The sequence below is a fragment of the Tenebrio molitor genome, chromosome 5 (genome assembly GCF_963966145.1).
Source record: "Tenebrio molitor chromosome 5, icTenMoli1.1, whole genome shotgun sequence".
In the NCBI taxonomy this organism is placed as follows: Eukaryota; Metazoa; Arthropoda; class Insecta; order Coleoptera; family Tenebrionidae; genus Tenebrio; species Tenebrio molitor.
In genome coordinates, this window is record NC_091050.1 from 13,433,444 (window position 1) to 13,448,351 (window position 14,908).

The 14,908-nt window shown below is 47.5% G+C and overlaps 4 protein-coding genes across 18 annotated transcripts in view; 2 read left to right on the forward strand and 2 right to left on the reverse strand.

Moving 5' to 3' along the window:
* The window catches only part of CadN (Cadherin-N), a 224,392-nt gene extending 214,971 nt beyond the window's left edge, over positions 1–9,421 (forward strand). For 6 of the 14 annotated variants that reach the window (XM_069048249.1, XM_069048248.1, XM_069048246.1 and 3 more), the window contains 6 exons: positions 1,634–3,641; positions 4,159–4,433; positions 4,488–4,677; positions 6,089–6,330; positions 7,065–7,493; positions 8,233–9,421. In XM_069048249.1, coding sequence (XP_068904350.1) covers positions 1,634–3,641; positions 4,159–4,433; positions 4,488–4,677; positions 6,089–6,330; positions 7,065–7,493; positions 8,233–8,345 — 3,257 coding nt within the window. In that variant the 3' untranslated portion in view covers positions 8,346–9,421. Of the gene's footprint in view, positions 1–1,633; positions 3,642–4,158; positions 4,434–4,487; positions 4,678–6,088; positions 6,331–6,476; positions 6,716–7,064; positions 7,494–8,232 lie in introns of all 14 variants that reach the window. The other 8 variants (XM_069048253.1, XM_069048252.1, XM_069048250.1 and 5 more) reach the window with 3 other exon arrangements.
* A 234-nt stretch (positions 9,422–9,655) lies between these two features.
* Positions 9,656–10,630, reverse strand: LOC138132247 (proteasome subunit alpha type-7-1-like). The gene is made up of 2 exons (XM_069049670.1): positions 10,440–10,630; positions 9,656–10,389 (listed from the first exon to the last, which is right to left on the reverse strand). Exons 1-2 carry the CDS (start codon positions 10,539–10,541, stop codon positions 9,742–9,744), a joined length of 750 nt encoding a protein of 249 aa, XP_068905771.1. The 5' UTR covers positions 10,542–10,630; the 3' UTR covers positions 9,656–9,741.
* A 189-nt stretch (positions 10,631–10,819) lies between these two features.
* Positions 10,820–12,170, forward strand: Catsup (Catecholamines up). Its single transcript, XM_069049667.1, has one exon. The coding sequence runs from the start codon at positions 10,979–10,981 to the stop codon at positions 12,047–12,049; it is 1,071 nt and encodes a 356-aa protein (XP_068905768.1). The 5' UTR covers positions 10,820–10,978; the 3' UTR covers positions 12,050–12,170.
* Positions 12,084–14,294, reverse strand: Ttc19 (tetratricopeptide repeat domain 19). Of its 2 annotated transcripts, XM_069049668.1 has the most exons (5): positions 14,013–14,290; positions 13,700–13,959; positions 12,795–13,561; positions 12,272–12,746; positions 12,084–12,216 (listed from the first exon to the last, which is right to left on the reverse strand). In XM_069049668.1, the coding sequence occupies exons 3-5, from the start codon at positions 13,272–13,274 to the stop codon at positions 12,137–12,139; spliced, it is 1,035 nt and encodes a 344-aa protein (XP_068905769.1). In that variant the 5' UTR covers positions 13,275–13,561; positions 13,700–13,959; positions 14,013–14,290; the 3' UTR covers positions 12,084–12,136. The 2 variants fall into 2 exon arrangements, with proteins under 2 accessions (XP_068905769.1, XP_068905770.1); XM_069049669.1 differs by lacking the exons at positions 12,084–12,216; positions 12,272–12,746 and having other exon boundaries at positions 13,261–13,561; positions 14,013–14,294.
* Between the last annotated feature and the right edge of the window lie 614 nt (positions 14,295–14,908).

Genomic DNA, 14,908 nt, shown 5'->3' on the forward strand with positions numbered 1-14,908 from the left:
ATCAAAGTTCGCCGGATAATTATCACGGACCCCGGATTAGGTGGCAGGGGCGCAAATTAAATTTTAATAAACTTGTATAAAAATTTAATAAGCATGAGAGCGGGCCCGGCAAACTTCGGGAGTTGTTAGCAAGTTTATAAATGCATGAAAAGGATCAATTATTATTAAATCTGTGCTGTTTTATTTACCGCTCCCGGGGGATTTTTTTTATCTAATTTACATAGGGGGTGCGGATTTTCGCCGAAAAGCTTCGCCGTCAAGCTGCGCGGCAAAAAAACGAGTCTCATATTTGTGTAATACTTTTCCAAACAAAAAGGAATGTGGTGGTGGTGAGCGTGCTCTTCCCCATCCCCCGTAGCAGTTTCACAGACCCAGTTCAGCCACCCAGAAAACAGAGGGTGGTGATCGCCACCCTTGTATTAACAGGGGTAGAGTCGGGCATCTCATTTCGGGATATTTACAGAGGACTCGCAATCACAATGCATTATCCTTAAATAATTCATTGCCCGAAAATTCTTGCGTTCGAGACAAAATTCGGGTGTCGGGACAGATTTTAATAACAGGAATTAATAAGAAAATTCCAGTGACTTTTCAAAACTCTGAAAAATCTTCCTTCCCCCCTTCTGGAGGGGAGACGCCGTCTGGCATTTCTCCCATCTTCGTGGCATCACTCGTGGGCGTTTCAATTTATTTCGAATTTACTGTATTTACATAATTCAAAAAAATAGATAAACCGATTCAATCATATTAAGTAAACTCGATGGTGGATGCCAGGAAATAGGCGACAGCAGAGCCCCCCTGTTTACGTATTCCGGACAGATAGATAGGTACATTTGATATACAGATCTGACACGTTCAGAATTATTATGGAGTCTGAACTCGGCTTAACTCAAATGATACGTTTATTATCTAAATTGGTTTGGAGTAGCTTTATTGTGGACGGAGACAGTGAATATTAAATGCCCTCCAAGGCGCACCAAGAGTATTATTTTTTAGATGATGGCGCCATTTTCGGAGATGTTTTAAATAACGGCTTATCCGGTAGGGCCTCGAGGAGGAATTTCTTACAGTAAAAATATTTTCACAGCAAACATTATTTTAATGTGTGAGTATTAATAAAAAGAAAATAAACTCCCGTCAAGACGCCATTTCTTTCGGAACCCATCTTTGGCAAATTTACGATTTATAATTTCGCCCTTCTGAAGTAGAGAAAACGACCGATTTAATAAAATATCCTCTATTCGAAAACCTGTCTTTATGGCTGTCGGGATTTCGGTTTTGCATTTAAATTTGAGTGTCCCATTTTTACCGCCCACCGGGGGCCTCTTAACGTCCCTAAAACGTCCCCGTCGATTCGCCGGGTCCCGCAAGAAGCGGTAATTTTCCCACATCGGTCACAAACTTCTCCGCGTAAACCCCACTGTCTCCAACTTCGGGAAGTCCCACATTACTCTGTCTCTTTGTCCTCCCTCTGCAAACAATAAGTATTGCGTCTCGACACTTATTGCCCGACTTGGTGACGGTTGACTGGGGGAATTAGCGCTCTGGCGCTAATGAAACCCTCCCGGCCCAAATTGTGTCATCTTGGAGGCGTAATGTGCGTAATAACTCGCGAATATTAATTTGATTGCAGAGGGCGCCAACGGTGACGGCATGGCGATCGTCTCGTCGCTGCGGTCCTTCGACAGGGAGCAGCAGAAGGAGTATCTGATCCCGATCGTGATCAAGGACCACGGAAATCCGGCCATGAGCGGCACCAGCACCCTCACGGTGGTGATCGGGGACGTGAACGACAACAAGATGCAGCCGGGCTCGAAGGAGATCTTCGTGTACAACTATCAAGGTCAAGCGCCGGAGACCGAGATCGGGAGGGTGTACGTGTACGATCTGGACGACTGGGACCTCCCCGACAAGAAGTTCTACTGGGAGACGACCGAACACCCCAGGTTCAAGCTGAACGAGGACACGGGGATGATCTCGATGAAGCACGGTACTCGAGACGGGAAGTACCACTTGAGGTTCAAGGTGTACGACCGGAAGCACACCCAGACGGACGTCCCGGCAAACGTCACGGTCACGGTTAAGGAGATTCCGCACGAGGCGGTCGTCAATTCCGGGTCGGTGCGCATCGCGGGCATCACAGACGAGGACTTCATCCGGATTTGGGACTACAAGACGCAAAGCCTGTCACGGAGCAAGGCGGACAAGTTCAAGGACAAGATCGCCGACCTCCTCAACACCGACAGAGACAACGTCGACGTGTTCAGCGTGCAGCTGCGACGGAAGCATCCCCCGTTGACAGACGTCCGTTTCGCGGCCCACAGCTCGCCCTACTACAAGCCGGTGCGGCTGAACGGAATCGTGCTGATGCACCGGGAGGAGATCGAGAAGGACGTGGGGATCAACATCACCATGGTGGGAATAGACGAGTGCCTGTACGAGAACCAGATGTGCGAGGGCTCCTGTACGAACACTCTCGACATAAGTGCCTTGCCCTACATGGTGAACGCCAACAAGACCTCTCTGGTGGGGGTGCGCGTGGACGTCCTCGCCGAGTGCACCTGCGGCGCCCGCAACTTCTCCAAAGAGGAGAACTGTCGCAACACGCCTTGCTACAACGGGGGCCGCTGCATCGAGACGCGGTACTCGCTCACATGCTCCTGTCCGGCGGGCTACAACGGCCCCAGGTGCCAACAGACGTCGCGCAGCTTCAGGGGCAACGGATGGGCTTGGTACCCGGCGCTGGAGATGTGCGACAAGTCCCACTTGCATTTCGAGTTCGCGACGCGCAAAGCCGACGGTTTGCTTTTGTACAACGGGCCGATAGTTCCTCCGGAAGCCGACGAGGTCATGGTGTCGGACTACATCGCGGTGGAGTTGGAACGCGGATATCCTCGTCTCCTGCTGGACTTCGGCTCGGGGACTCTCGAGCTCCGCGTCAAGACCAAGAAGACTCTAGACGACGGCGAGTGGCACCGCATCGACATCTTCTGGGACACCGAGAACGTGCGCATGGTGGTCGATTATTGCAAATCTGCGGAAATCTCCGAACTGGAGGACGGGACGCCGCCGGAATTCGACGACACCAGTTGTCAGGCTCAAGGGACGATCCCCCCTTTCAACGAGTACTTAAACGTGAACGCTCCCCTTCAGCTGGGAGGGCTTTACGTGGAGCAGTTCGATCCGACGCACTATCACTGGCAGTACATGCCCGTCGGGAAGGCTTTCGACGGTTGTATCCGGAATCTGTTCCACAACTCCAAATTGTACGATCTGGCTCATCCCGGCTTGTCGAGGAACAGCGTGGCGGGTTGTCCTCAGACCGAAGAAATGTGCGGCAAATCCGACGCCACTTCGAGGTGTTGGGAACACGGCACTTGTGTGGGGAGCTTCAACGAGGCCAAATGTCAGTGTAAACCCGGATGGACGGGACCCGCGTGCACCCTCGCCACCATTCCCACTTCGTTCAAACCCCAATCGTACGTCAAGTACGCTCTCAGCTTTGAACCGGACAGGTTCTCCACTCAGGTCCAGCTCAGGTTCAGGACGCGGGAGGAACACGGGGAACTGTTCAGGGTGTCCGATCAGCACAACAGGGAGTACGGCATCCTGGAGATCAAGGACTCGAGGCTGTATTTCAGGTAGGATTTGTCTTATCCCATCCGGACCAATAAAATTTGAATGTACAGCGTTACAAATAATCCAAAAATCAGTCTCATCTGGTCTCTGCTAAGTTTTTGGTAAAAATCAACATGTCTGGATGAAATTCAAATGCAAAATGTTCGCAGTCTGGATAAATTCTCCATTTCAGTCTTGAAACTTCTGACAGCTGCTTGTCAGACCAAAATCCCTTACTTCCTCGTCTTATTTAGCAATTATGCGCGAATTGTTTAATTCCTAGAGGATCAGGAGGTCGGTTATGGAGAAACTTTCCTCGTGGTTTACAGACAAGACAATGCAGAGTAGAGTATGTTTTCAGACACCGAAATAACACCCGTCATGATGTAAGACTGAGTTGTTCACGAAACTAATCTTGTAACAGCCTAAACATGCTTCCTGCGTGGACACCAAGCATTCCGCCTCGCTGCCCTTATTTATTAATTTGTACACTTCCGGAGACATTTACGCTCAAATTGCCAGCTATGTTTTCTCATTCAGGTACAATCTGAACTCGCTTCGCACCGAGGAGAAGGACATCTGGCTGAGCGCCGTCACCGTGGACGACGGTCAATGGCACGTGGCCCGCGTCAGTCGCTACGGTTCCGCCGCCACTCTGGAGCTGGACGGCGGCGAGGGCCGTCGCTACAACGAAACCTTCGACTTCGCCGGCCACCAGTGGCTCCTGGTGGACAAACAGGAGGGCGTCTACGCCGGCGGCAAGGCCGAATACACCGGAGTGCGCACCTTCGAGGTGTACGCCGACTACCAGAAAGGTCAGCGCGTCGTACGATAACTCCTCACCCGCTGACACACTTTTTGGGGTGCAGGTTGCCTGGACGACATCAGACTGGAGGGCAAGCACCTCCCGCTCCCGCCGGCGATGAACGGCACCCAGTGGGGTCAGGCCACGATGGCCAGAAACCTGGAACGGAATTGCCCTTCGAACAAGCCCTGCGCCAACGTGATTTGTCCGGAGCCGTTCGAGTGCATGGATTTATGGAACGACTACGAGTGCACGTAAGTCGGCCCCCTGGACCTCGACATCGCCATCCTTTCATGATAATTAGTTTCTATTTAAGGGAGCTTTTTTCTTCCTCTTCTTCCCGGCTCGTGCGTACTTTGGAAGTTGTTAGCAGCGTCGTTTCGTGGTTAATTTAAACTTTTAAACGAGAACCTCTGCGTTATGACAACTTCAAAAGCTGTACGAGGAAACGCTTTTTTTTTATTTGCGACGGCACTGAGTCCTGGTTTCTTCGGTTTCCGTCAGAATGATCGACGAGTGGTTTTGCTTGGTGTGAAATTTAATTTTGGTTTGCAGACGAGTTTCGCGCAGTAACCGGAGTTTTGATGTTTTAATGAGGAATCGATAGGTTATTCTACATCGCTAATTGTCTCCATCGAGTTACTAAACAAGCCCTGCATGATCTCACCAATTATTATGGATTACATTGTGTTGCGATGTTACCGTTCTGTTTCAGCTACATGGGCATCGTGATCAAACTGTGATTCCTCAGGAATTCGACAAAAGATTAACAACGCAAAACACATTTTTTCGTGTTTCCATTTCAATTGCACCGAAACACAATATCCTAATCTTAACAGTTTTTTCTTATTAAATAATTACCTAATTACGCTTTGTTGAGGCTCTCGCCTTTTATGAAAACATAAAATAATGGAAGATGAAGGTTTTGTGTAAACTTTCTGAATGCCGCATTATAAGATTACGTTAGAACTTACACATTCTCTTGTTATAATAAATAAAAAGTGTTGAGACGCATGAGATTGTTTAGTTTAATAAACTTAATGGAATTCCTAATCATGTCTCTGGCGTATAGAAAATATGGGAATTTATTTTTCTCCGTTCCAACTTCTACGATGATAACAACGTAGGTACGCCTTCCCCGCGATGTTACATAATTTACGGAGACATTTCGCAAAGTGGTACGTCGGACAACCCTCCAGATTTCGCTTATTTTTCGAGTGTGCACGAGTGCACAATTAAAAAACACATTTGCAGGAGATCTGTTTTATTCGATAGCAAATCTGGTAATAACAAAATACGTTTATTCTCGAGGGAACTCGATTTTGCAATTTCGACGAGCGCCGGTCACATCCGCTCGATTCAAAATTGAATTGAAAGATATGATACTCATTTGCCGACGCTAATTCACACAATGTGCATCCCTCTTGTTTGCGAATGGTTGATTTTGGCCAGAAAAAAATTATATCGTACGTTCGTTATGCAATTGTGGGGGAACCGCTCTTCATTAAAACATCAAAACTTTGTTGGGCAGCGTGATCACGGCGGCGGCTTTATCGAATTTATTTTGGTGTGTCGTGTGTGGATTAATTCGTCCCATTAACCCCGTAGAGTAGTGCGGTTTAGGGTTGCATGCGTCGAGTAATATTGTCTGTCCTGGTATAACAGCTGCGGGGAGGGCAAAATAATGTCACCCGACAGCAAGGACTGCACGGACAAAGACGAATGTCTGGACTTGCCTTGTTTGAACGGTGGTACCTGCGTCAATTTGGACCCGCACCTGCGGTACCGCTGTACCTGCCCGGACGGGTTCTGGGGCGAGAACTGCGAACTCATACAGGAGGGACAGACCCTCAAACTCAGCATGGGGGCCCTCGCCGCCATACTAGTCTGCTTGCTCATCATTCTCAGTGAGATTCTAGACTTAGGGCATGCTCGCATGTGTAGATCGGTTCCTAGTTCCTTTCGCTTCTATTCTCGCTTTGTCTCAGTGCCAGAGCAAGGGCTTTTCACTAACCGATGGTGAGTATTTAATCCTCCGCATTTGTGTATTTAGATGTCCCCAAGGGTACAAGTTCCACCGGAATGGGTGCGTTAACGACAACGAATGTATGTGGTTGCCGTGCATTAACGGGGGCGTATGCAAAGACTACGAACCCCCGGTCAGATACGAGTGCTTGTGCCCTTCCGGTTACACGGGAGGTCACTGCGAGCTAGAGCTTGCACCGTCCGGAGCTATTATGCCCTCCAAGGATTTTATCGTTGCCGTAATCGTTTGTCTGTTGGTACTTCTAGGTAAGTCGCACACGTGCGGTGTCGTCCGAAACGATCTCCTCATCTAGAAGATACGAAATCGTCCGAATTCAAATCGTTGATTTCACTCGAAGGGGTTGGACGATGTATTTATCTAGATGTGGGGTGGTTGTGCACGACACTGCAAACTAGATGCACCTTAGCCGTTTAGAGCACCGCAAGATCGATAAAGCAGATTAGACTTGTACGCACCAGAAAGGAACGAGCTCTGGGAAAATTTTGCGAAAGCACCGCTTCCCTCGTCCTGTCGAGTGTAATGAAAAACCGCCGCCCCCGCTCGTTCTTTTCTCGGCGCGTCCGGACTTCCCCGCTGACTTCCTTCTTTTTGCAGTCTTAGTTTTGGTATTTGTCGTGTACAACAGACGGCGAGAAGCGCACATTAAGTACCCGGGACCGGACGACGACGTCCGCGAGAACATCATCAATTACGATGATGAAGGAGGCGGCGAAGACGACATGACCGCTTTCGACATCACTCCCCTGCAGATCCCGATCGGAGGACCCCTGCCCGAGCTGGCCCCGCCCAAGCTGGGATGTAAGCCGTCCCCCGTTCCCCACGGCAAAAAGTCCAAATGTGTTTTTTTCGTGTGTCCAGTTTCGATGATCGGCGTCGGGCAAGAGCCGAACGTCGGCGTTTTCATCGAGGAGCACAAGAAGCGCGCCGACAGCGACCCCAACGCTCCCCCGTTCGACGATCTCAGGAACTACGCCTACGAGGGAGGCGGCAGCACGGCCGGATCGCTCAGTTCCCTCGCCTCAGGTGAGGCGGCGATTTTTCCGCCGTTAATCTTCATGATCGCACCGGTGTACCGCTTGATATCGAATTAGTCGTTTAATAAATAACGCGGTCGGGGCGCGTTTATTGGAAAACGTGACTGATGGCCGCACGGGATGCGTTAACAAAGACTGTTAACCCCACCGCAATCGAGGGCGCGGGAACAAAAAGTACACCGGTAATGAACACTCGCGACAAAAAACTTCTCGCTCTTCCGTTTTTCTCTCGTGCCGGACGATGGAATTAATTTCGAAAAATATTGTCCTTCCAGCGGAGTTGCATACATTTTACGTTTTAAAGCATCTGCGACGGTAAACAAAAAATGGGGCGCATTTGTTCGCTTGTTTTCTTGGGGCGGTCCAAGAGCAACAGTCATTTTGAAGGATCGCCGTTTTTGCGCATATTTTACCGCAAAGATGGCGTTTTCCGATTGGCTAAAACAACGAAACTTGTTCGATCACAAAAAATCGGGGCACATAACCGTAAATTTTCGCGTTCCAGGTCAACATTTGATTTAGATCGATCGTTCCAGCCAAACGGAACGATACAATTGAGAAATCAAAAGCTTCATGAATTATGAAAGGAATTTTTTTACGAAAAAAATAAATAAGAATCTTGTCGGGTTTCCGAGGTTTATGGGTCGTAACTTTTTTTGTGTCCGCCTCATAAATTATTTGTGGAAATTTTGGCGAGCCGGGGAAAATTGTGAATGTCGATGTTTCAGGTACCGACGACGAAGTGCAAGACTACGACTACCTGGGCGCTTGGGGCCCGCGCTTCGACAAACTAGCAGACATGTACGGTCCGGGGGAAGAGACTGAACAAGAAGAAGAATAAGTGTCGAGTCGTAATTAGTGAAAAACACATTCCTTCGACGTCTATGAAGCTTCTCGCGTGTCCTGCGTGTTTAATAAGACTGTCGCAGTTCTGCTGCATCATATAAATAATTGTAGAGAATTTATACGGGCGCCGTCGCCGAGATTTTCCGACGGCTCTCCGGATCGGACGCTCCGATTCGGCCGCAGACGAGGCAGAACCGCGCGCGCTACCAACTCTCCCATCACCACCGGTCCATCATCGAATTTGGGGCGATTCGATCGAACTGGCCTAATAATGTTTACTTGTTTGTGACCACTGCCACGTTTCGAGATTATTCTTTGCATGTTTCTGCCACTTTCGCCGCGTCGGCTCTTGCCTCCGAATCGGGGGGTCTCGCGGGCGGTGCCGTAATGTTGCATATGTTTTATTTGTAAAGCACACAAATACCATTGTCATGTATCGTTGAGCCAGTATTCCTACGAACAATGTACGTGTAGGCAGTCACTACATTTTAGGTCAAATTACAGGTTTAGTCTAGTTACACTGTGCGAATGGAGAGCGGCGGAGTGCGAGACGCGTGGACTGTATATAGAGCATCACAGATCACCTCGTTTTGATATAGCACCTTGCGTACCATGTTGCCATAATTGACATATTACAGGACGTTTTTGATAATTTTTCAGCTCACTAGGTTTCTTGTGTTGTAGTTATGTATATAGGAGTCACGTGGACGACTGATTCGTGTGCATGTTTCGAGAGCCAGTGCCAATTATTATAACTTATAAATGTAATAAATCTTGAATGCTGTGTAATAATTATGATATTATGTGTTTGCACTTGTGTATTGTTTCAAATATGTATACTTAATATTCTTATGACATCGCACCATATAAACAACACTCGGCGATTCGTTTACTCATCATTACCCATCCTTGGTCACTGTTCATTTACGTTCTAGCCTTAATTTGAGTGCATTCTAGTGATTCTTGTTTTATGAGTTCTTTGTCATAAGGAATTCGTAGGAAAGATTTATGTACCTTTTTTGTACAAGAATTTTATTTAAGATTTATTTAAAATAAACTTCTAGAGATTTATCGCTTACTCACCTGGCTCCTTCCGCCATCCCGCAACACCAAAAAATTGCACAACAAACTCACCCCGTTCAAAAATTTCATTGACAGCCGACATTTTGACGCTGCGCCCTCTATTCTCGTTTTACACTACTAGACAAAATCGAAGCGATTCGTCGATCCACAGCCTTCTATGTTGATGATTTCAATATAAATTGACCTAAATTTTAAAAAATATGTAAAAGAAAGGTCGAGACAGTTTGTGAAAAAGGTTTACTCCAAAAAATTTAAATTTAAACACAATCCTTTATAAGTAATTATAAAATAAGTTCATAGCTAGTGTCTCATTTCTTCTGCTTCTTCTTCTCTGCCTCCTCCTCCTTTTCTTTTTCTATTTCCGTTACGTACTTCTCGATTGTGTCACTGTCGAGCATCACGAGGGGCTCGCCGTGCCGCATCACCGCGATTTCCAAATTCTTCTGGCCCGACTGTACGACTTCCAGCAAAGCCCTGATCGCCAACTTGACTGTCCCCCTCTCAGTCGACACCTCTTCTGGGGTGTGGTACTTCTCCAGAAACTCCCTCACCGTCTTGGCCGAGCGCCCCGTCGCGTTGGCCTTCCACTCGTAGTAAATCCCGGACGGTTCGGTCTGATACAAGTGGGGCTTGCCATCGTAGTCGAATCCCCCGATCAGACAGGAGATGCCAAAGGGCCGCCGCCCGTTGCTCTGCGTGTATTTCTGTTTCAACCCAGCGATGTACCGCGTGATGTACTCCAGCGTGACCGGATCCTCTACTGTTAACTTATGCGACTGGCACTCGATCTGGGCTCGGTTTATCAGGATTCGGGCGTCCGCGGTCAGGCCCGCGAACGCCATGACTACGTGGTCATCCAGGAGACAGATTTTTCGAACGGTGCGTTCCTCTTGGAGTTTGGCGACGGATTTCTTTTCGACGCCTAGGACTACGGCGTTGGCCCCGCGGACGCCGACCTGGAGCGAGTGCAATGTCATCGCCTACTTTGAGGTTAAGTGGGACTTACCGCCGTCGAGCCTTTGCGCACGGCTTCCTGTGCATATTCCACCTGCAGCAAGTGACCGTCGGGGGAGAATACAGTGATGGCTCGGTCGTATCTTGCAGACATCTTCCAAAATCTTCAATTCAAATCTCTGCCCGGACACAACCTCAAATAATATTTTGCTTTGTAACCGCCACTTGTGCGCAAGTCCAAGCTTTGACGTTTGACAGATGTCAAAATTAAAAATTTTGAGCGAAAATTGCAACATCCTCGAGCATCACTTCAACGACAAAGGGTTAGATTTGAGTTGTTAATCGACCCCCCAAAAAAACTCCTTTCATTAGTCATGTTTTTAATTTTTTTGGGAATTAAATTGCGAGCGCCACCTACCGCCCACTTTGACACCTTCGCATTTTTGACAGCAATTTGACAATCATGTTTTTAATGATGATGTGTGCTGCAGCCGGTTAATTCAACTGTTCCGGCCTCTTCGTTGAGTTAGTTTTATTTTGATTGCGCTGTGCCACCGAGAAATTCCCGTTTCGGCAACCACCACACTCACAATGTTTAAAACAAAGTTGCTTGTTATTTTAATCTTCGTTTGTTTGTCGTATGGCGACGACCACCATTCCCACGACGAGAGCCCCTCGTTCAAGTATTCCAAAGCCGCCAACGAGAAGTACCAAGAACAGGAACATCACGACCATGGACATTCGCACCACGCAAAACATCACACCCCCGCAGCGACGACATCGGAGCTGTGGCTGCAAGCCATGGGGTCCACTCTGTTGATAAGCGCGGCCCCGTTTTTCATCCTCTTCTGCGTCCCGCTGGACAGCACCGACAAGGAGCAGCCCCTGCTGAAAATCTTGCTGGCGTTCGCGTCCGGGGGACTGTTGGGGGACGCGTTCTTGCACCTGATCCCGCACGCGGCTATGTCGGTGGAGACTCATTCCCACGCTCACTCTCATGATGGTGAGCACGCCCACGACATGTCAGTGGGTCTGTGGGTGTTGGCAGGAATTGTCACTTTTCTGATTGTTGAGAAAGGGGTAAGAATTATTAAAGTGGGGCACGGGCACAGCCACGGCCACAAGAAAGACGACAAAAAATCGGCCGGGGATGCGAAAAAATCCAAAGGGGATAACAACAAGAAGGCCCAGACAGAGACAAAAGACATCAAAGTGGCGGGGTATTTGAATCTTGCCGCGGATTTTAGCCACAACTTCACTGATGGGTTGGCAATCGGTTCGTCGTACTTGGCGGGGAATACCATAGGTCTGGTGACCACGATCACCATCTTGCTGCACGAAGTTCCGCACGAGATCGGTGATTTCGCCATTTTACTCCAATCAGGAGTGTCCAGGAAGAACGCGATGTTGCTCCAACTGACCACAGCCTTGGGGGCTGTGGCCGGGACAGCGATCTCGCTCCTGGCGCAGAACAGCACGGGAGAGTTGGCGACGCAGTGGGTACTGCCGTTCACTGCGGGCGGATTTATTTATATAGCTTTGGTATCTGTGATTCCTGAATTGTTAGATGAAGAAAAACCTAACGTCGTACAAACTGCCCTACAAGTGGCCGCCATGTTGGGAGGCGTGTTCATGATGGTTCTGATTGCGGAATACGAATGATTCAACCTATATATGTAAAAAATATGTTTCCTCGTACTTATATGATACAATTTATTTCTACAGATTCCGTGCTCGTTTATAATAAAATTACTTTCCAAAAACCAATTTGATTTGGTCGAAACAGTAGTTTGCTTGCTCCACTGACTCGTTACTGTCGTGTTTTTTCCCTGCAAACAAAAAGTCACTAAATCTGTGCGGGTTGGCAACACTGAACCATATTACCCAACTTCCACGCTTCCTTACAGTACATTTCCGCTTCTTTCGCAACTCCTTTTTGCACCAAAATTAACCCCAAATTTGCGTGAATCACCCCTAAATGAGATTTGTCATCGACGCTGCGCCCCACCGATATAGCCTCTTTTAAATAACCCTGCGCGCTCTCTACATCTCCAGCTCTGAAGCTTGTAGTCCCCAGATCATTCAACAACAACATACTCTGCTCGCTATCGCGTCCTTTGGTGCGCTTGCAAGAGTCATAAGCTTGCTTTAAATGTACAAGAGCTTTCCCAACTTCTCCCTTATCTAATAAAAACTGTGAATACCAATCTTGTATAATCCCATACAACATCTGCGCATCCACACTGTCATTTTTCTGGTTTTCTATCTGCTCCAAGCACCACCTGTACCCCAAGTCAGCTTTTTCAATATCTGCCTTTAGCTGCGATATTCTTGCCAATTTCAAGCTAATATGAATCACCTACGATTGTAAATATAAAAAACCGTAAATCAAAGACAAGGGACACACTTTTAGGTCTTTTTGGTCCATACCACGTCCTAATAGTATTTGCAAGACGTTAACAAACAGCTTCTCTGCTTTGTCAAGTTGAAACGTGTCCATGGCCAAATTGGCCATCAGATCGTAACAATACAGTATGCCTTGTGAGTTTTGTTGTTGCTGGGCGAGCCGCAGGGCCAAGTGCAGCATCTGTTCCGCTTTATCGTACTGCTCCCGTCTGGTGCACAAGACCGCTCTTTTCAACGTCATTATCAACTCGGATTCTTTCTCCTCATCTTCCTCACTGAAACCCAACCAGTTCAGCACACTTAACGCGATCGCGAAGCCCGTTTCGTTCGCGTATGCCCATTTTTTTGGAGCGCCGGGACTCTGACATAACCTCAATGTTTTGGTCGGTTGATTCGTGGCCAATGTCACCCGCTCGTAGACGTTTTTACATAAACTTCGCCTTGCATTAAATAATCTCGACAAGAAATTTCGACAAGCCATAACGTTTATTTTTTGTACATAACAATATTAAATTAATTTATTTAAAACTGTCATTTGAACGAACGACATGACATGATCGTGTCCTCAGATTAGCTCATCTATAAGCGTATTGATAATCCTCGTCGGGAAGTGCATCTAATTCTGTTTCGAAGTCTTCGTCTGTGGTGCAGTAATCCCGCTTTCGAGATCTTTTCTTGTTCAACTTCGGGAAGCCGATGTTGAAGGGGAGGCTCTTGGAGAACCTTTGAAGGCGGCGCGTCACGTCGTGGATAAACGGAGTGATTCCACTGGAACGATTTCAAATTTTAGCGGCAAAAAAGACACTTTTTTTTTTTAATTATCGACAAACAAGAGATGATGGGACTAATTGTGTAATATCTTTTAAGTCGTTGAACAATCTACTGAATGTTTTCGATTGTACTAACCTGGCGAGTAATTTCAAATTTATTATCCTGGTTGCGTGCATAGCTGCCAAAAGTATGAGAAAGCTCAGGAAGTAGCTGATAAACATTCCTGTACCTTCTCGTTTCAAGAAATCGCAAGGCAGGTGGCAAACGATATCGTGGTGGGCGAAGAACTGCTCCACTATTGAAGCAGTTTTAGGGAGCAAAGCCAAGACAGCAGCCTCCAGAGGAAACCAGAAGCAGCCCATGATGTATTCAATCAAGAAGACGGCAATCAGGTACTGCAAAGAGATGGTTGTAGATTGTTCGAGGTGCAAATGTGAAGGTAGAGCACCTGCGCCAGACAGTTACCACCAGTCATCAGCTTGCGCAACCTACGGGGATACAAAGGAAGACTCCACAGGATCAAGGAGACGGCCAGCAGCACAGTCAGAGATGAAATCAACGGACCACATCCTGTCAAGTCAGGCTTCTTGAAAACGTAAATGGTGAAGAGATACTGAAGACTCGCCACAAGAACCGAACAGAATTTACCCATTTCGCGAAAAATTTTGAAAGAACGTCATTTTACGATGACACTCGAGGGCCACTCTGTATCTCCACAGATAAATGAAAATCGATAGAAGCAGTGACGCGTTTTTGCCGTTGCCGCCGGTGAAATGGTGTAAATTAGGTTTCACAACCGTTTCCATGAATATTTCATCTGGAATAACTCTTCTCCGGCGTGTTTGTAGTGGCTGAATATGAGATTAAAGACGATAAAACGTTCAGCTGAACTTCCTTTTGATAGGGACGAGTGGCGAGTGGCTACTTGTTGCATTCAAAAGCACTCTGTTGCCGTGGTTACGGCCTCCAAGACTCGAAAGCTGCAATCAAAAGAGCTTAAAAGCTCACGTCCGCCTCTCGCTTTCCATAAAAAAGAAATTAATTACGGCGCGGACATTATTTTCGAATCGAAGGCTTTATGGCGGAATTAAACCGGTGAAGGCGGCGAAGCTGATGCAGGGCAATTAATTTTATTGTCGGCAGCTTTGCGGATTACTCGTCCGAGCTTTCATAAAGAAGTGTTTAACGAGATTTCGGTAATCTCCGGCTGGCTCTGTGACGACGAATAAAGGAAGAAGAATAAAAAGGACGAATCCTGCGGCGACAGGGCAGGAGTAAAGCAGAACTTTGTTAAGAAATTACAGTCCAGCAGAGTCTTTGAAAGAGTATTTAACGTTCTCTCCT

Excerpts from the sequence above, each read along its gene's own strand:
- LOC138132247 (XM_069049670.1), bottom strand. The coding sequence starts at position 10,541 with ATGTCTGCAAGATACGACCGAGCCATCACTGTATTCTCCCCCGACGGT. Across the intron at positions 10,390-10,439 it reads TGCGCAAAGGCTCGACGGCG|GTCGGCGTCCGCGGGGCCAA; the intron begins GTAAGTCCCACT and ends CACTCGCTCCAG.
- Catsup (XM_069049667.1), top strand. The coding sequence starts at position 10,979 with ATGTTTAAAACAAAGTTGCTTGTTATTTTAATCTTCGTTTGTTTGTCG.
- Ttc19 (XM_069049668.1), bottom strand. The coding sequence starts at position 13,274 with ATGGCTTGTCGAAATTTCTTGTCGAGATTATTTAATGCAAGGCGAAGT. Across the intron at positions 12,747-12,794 it reads TGGACCAAAAAGACCTAAAA|GTGATTCATATTAGCTTGAA; the intron begins GTGTGTCCCTTG and ends TTACAATCGTAG. Across the intron at positions 12,217-12,271 it reads TAAGGAAGCGTGGAAGTTGG|GGAAAAAACACGACAGTAAC; the intron begins GTAATATGGTTC and ends TTTTGTTTGCAG.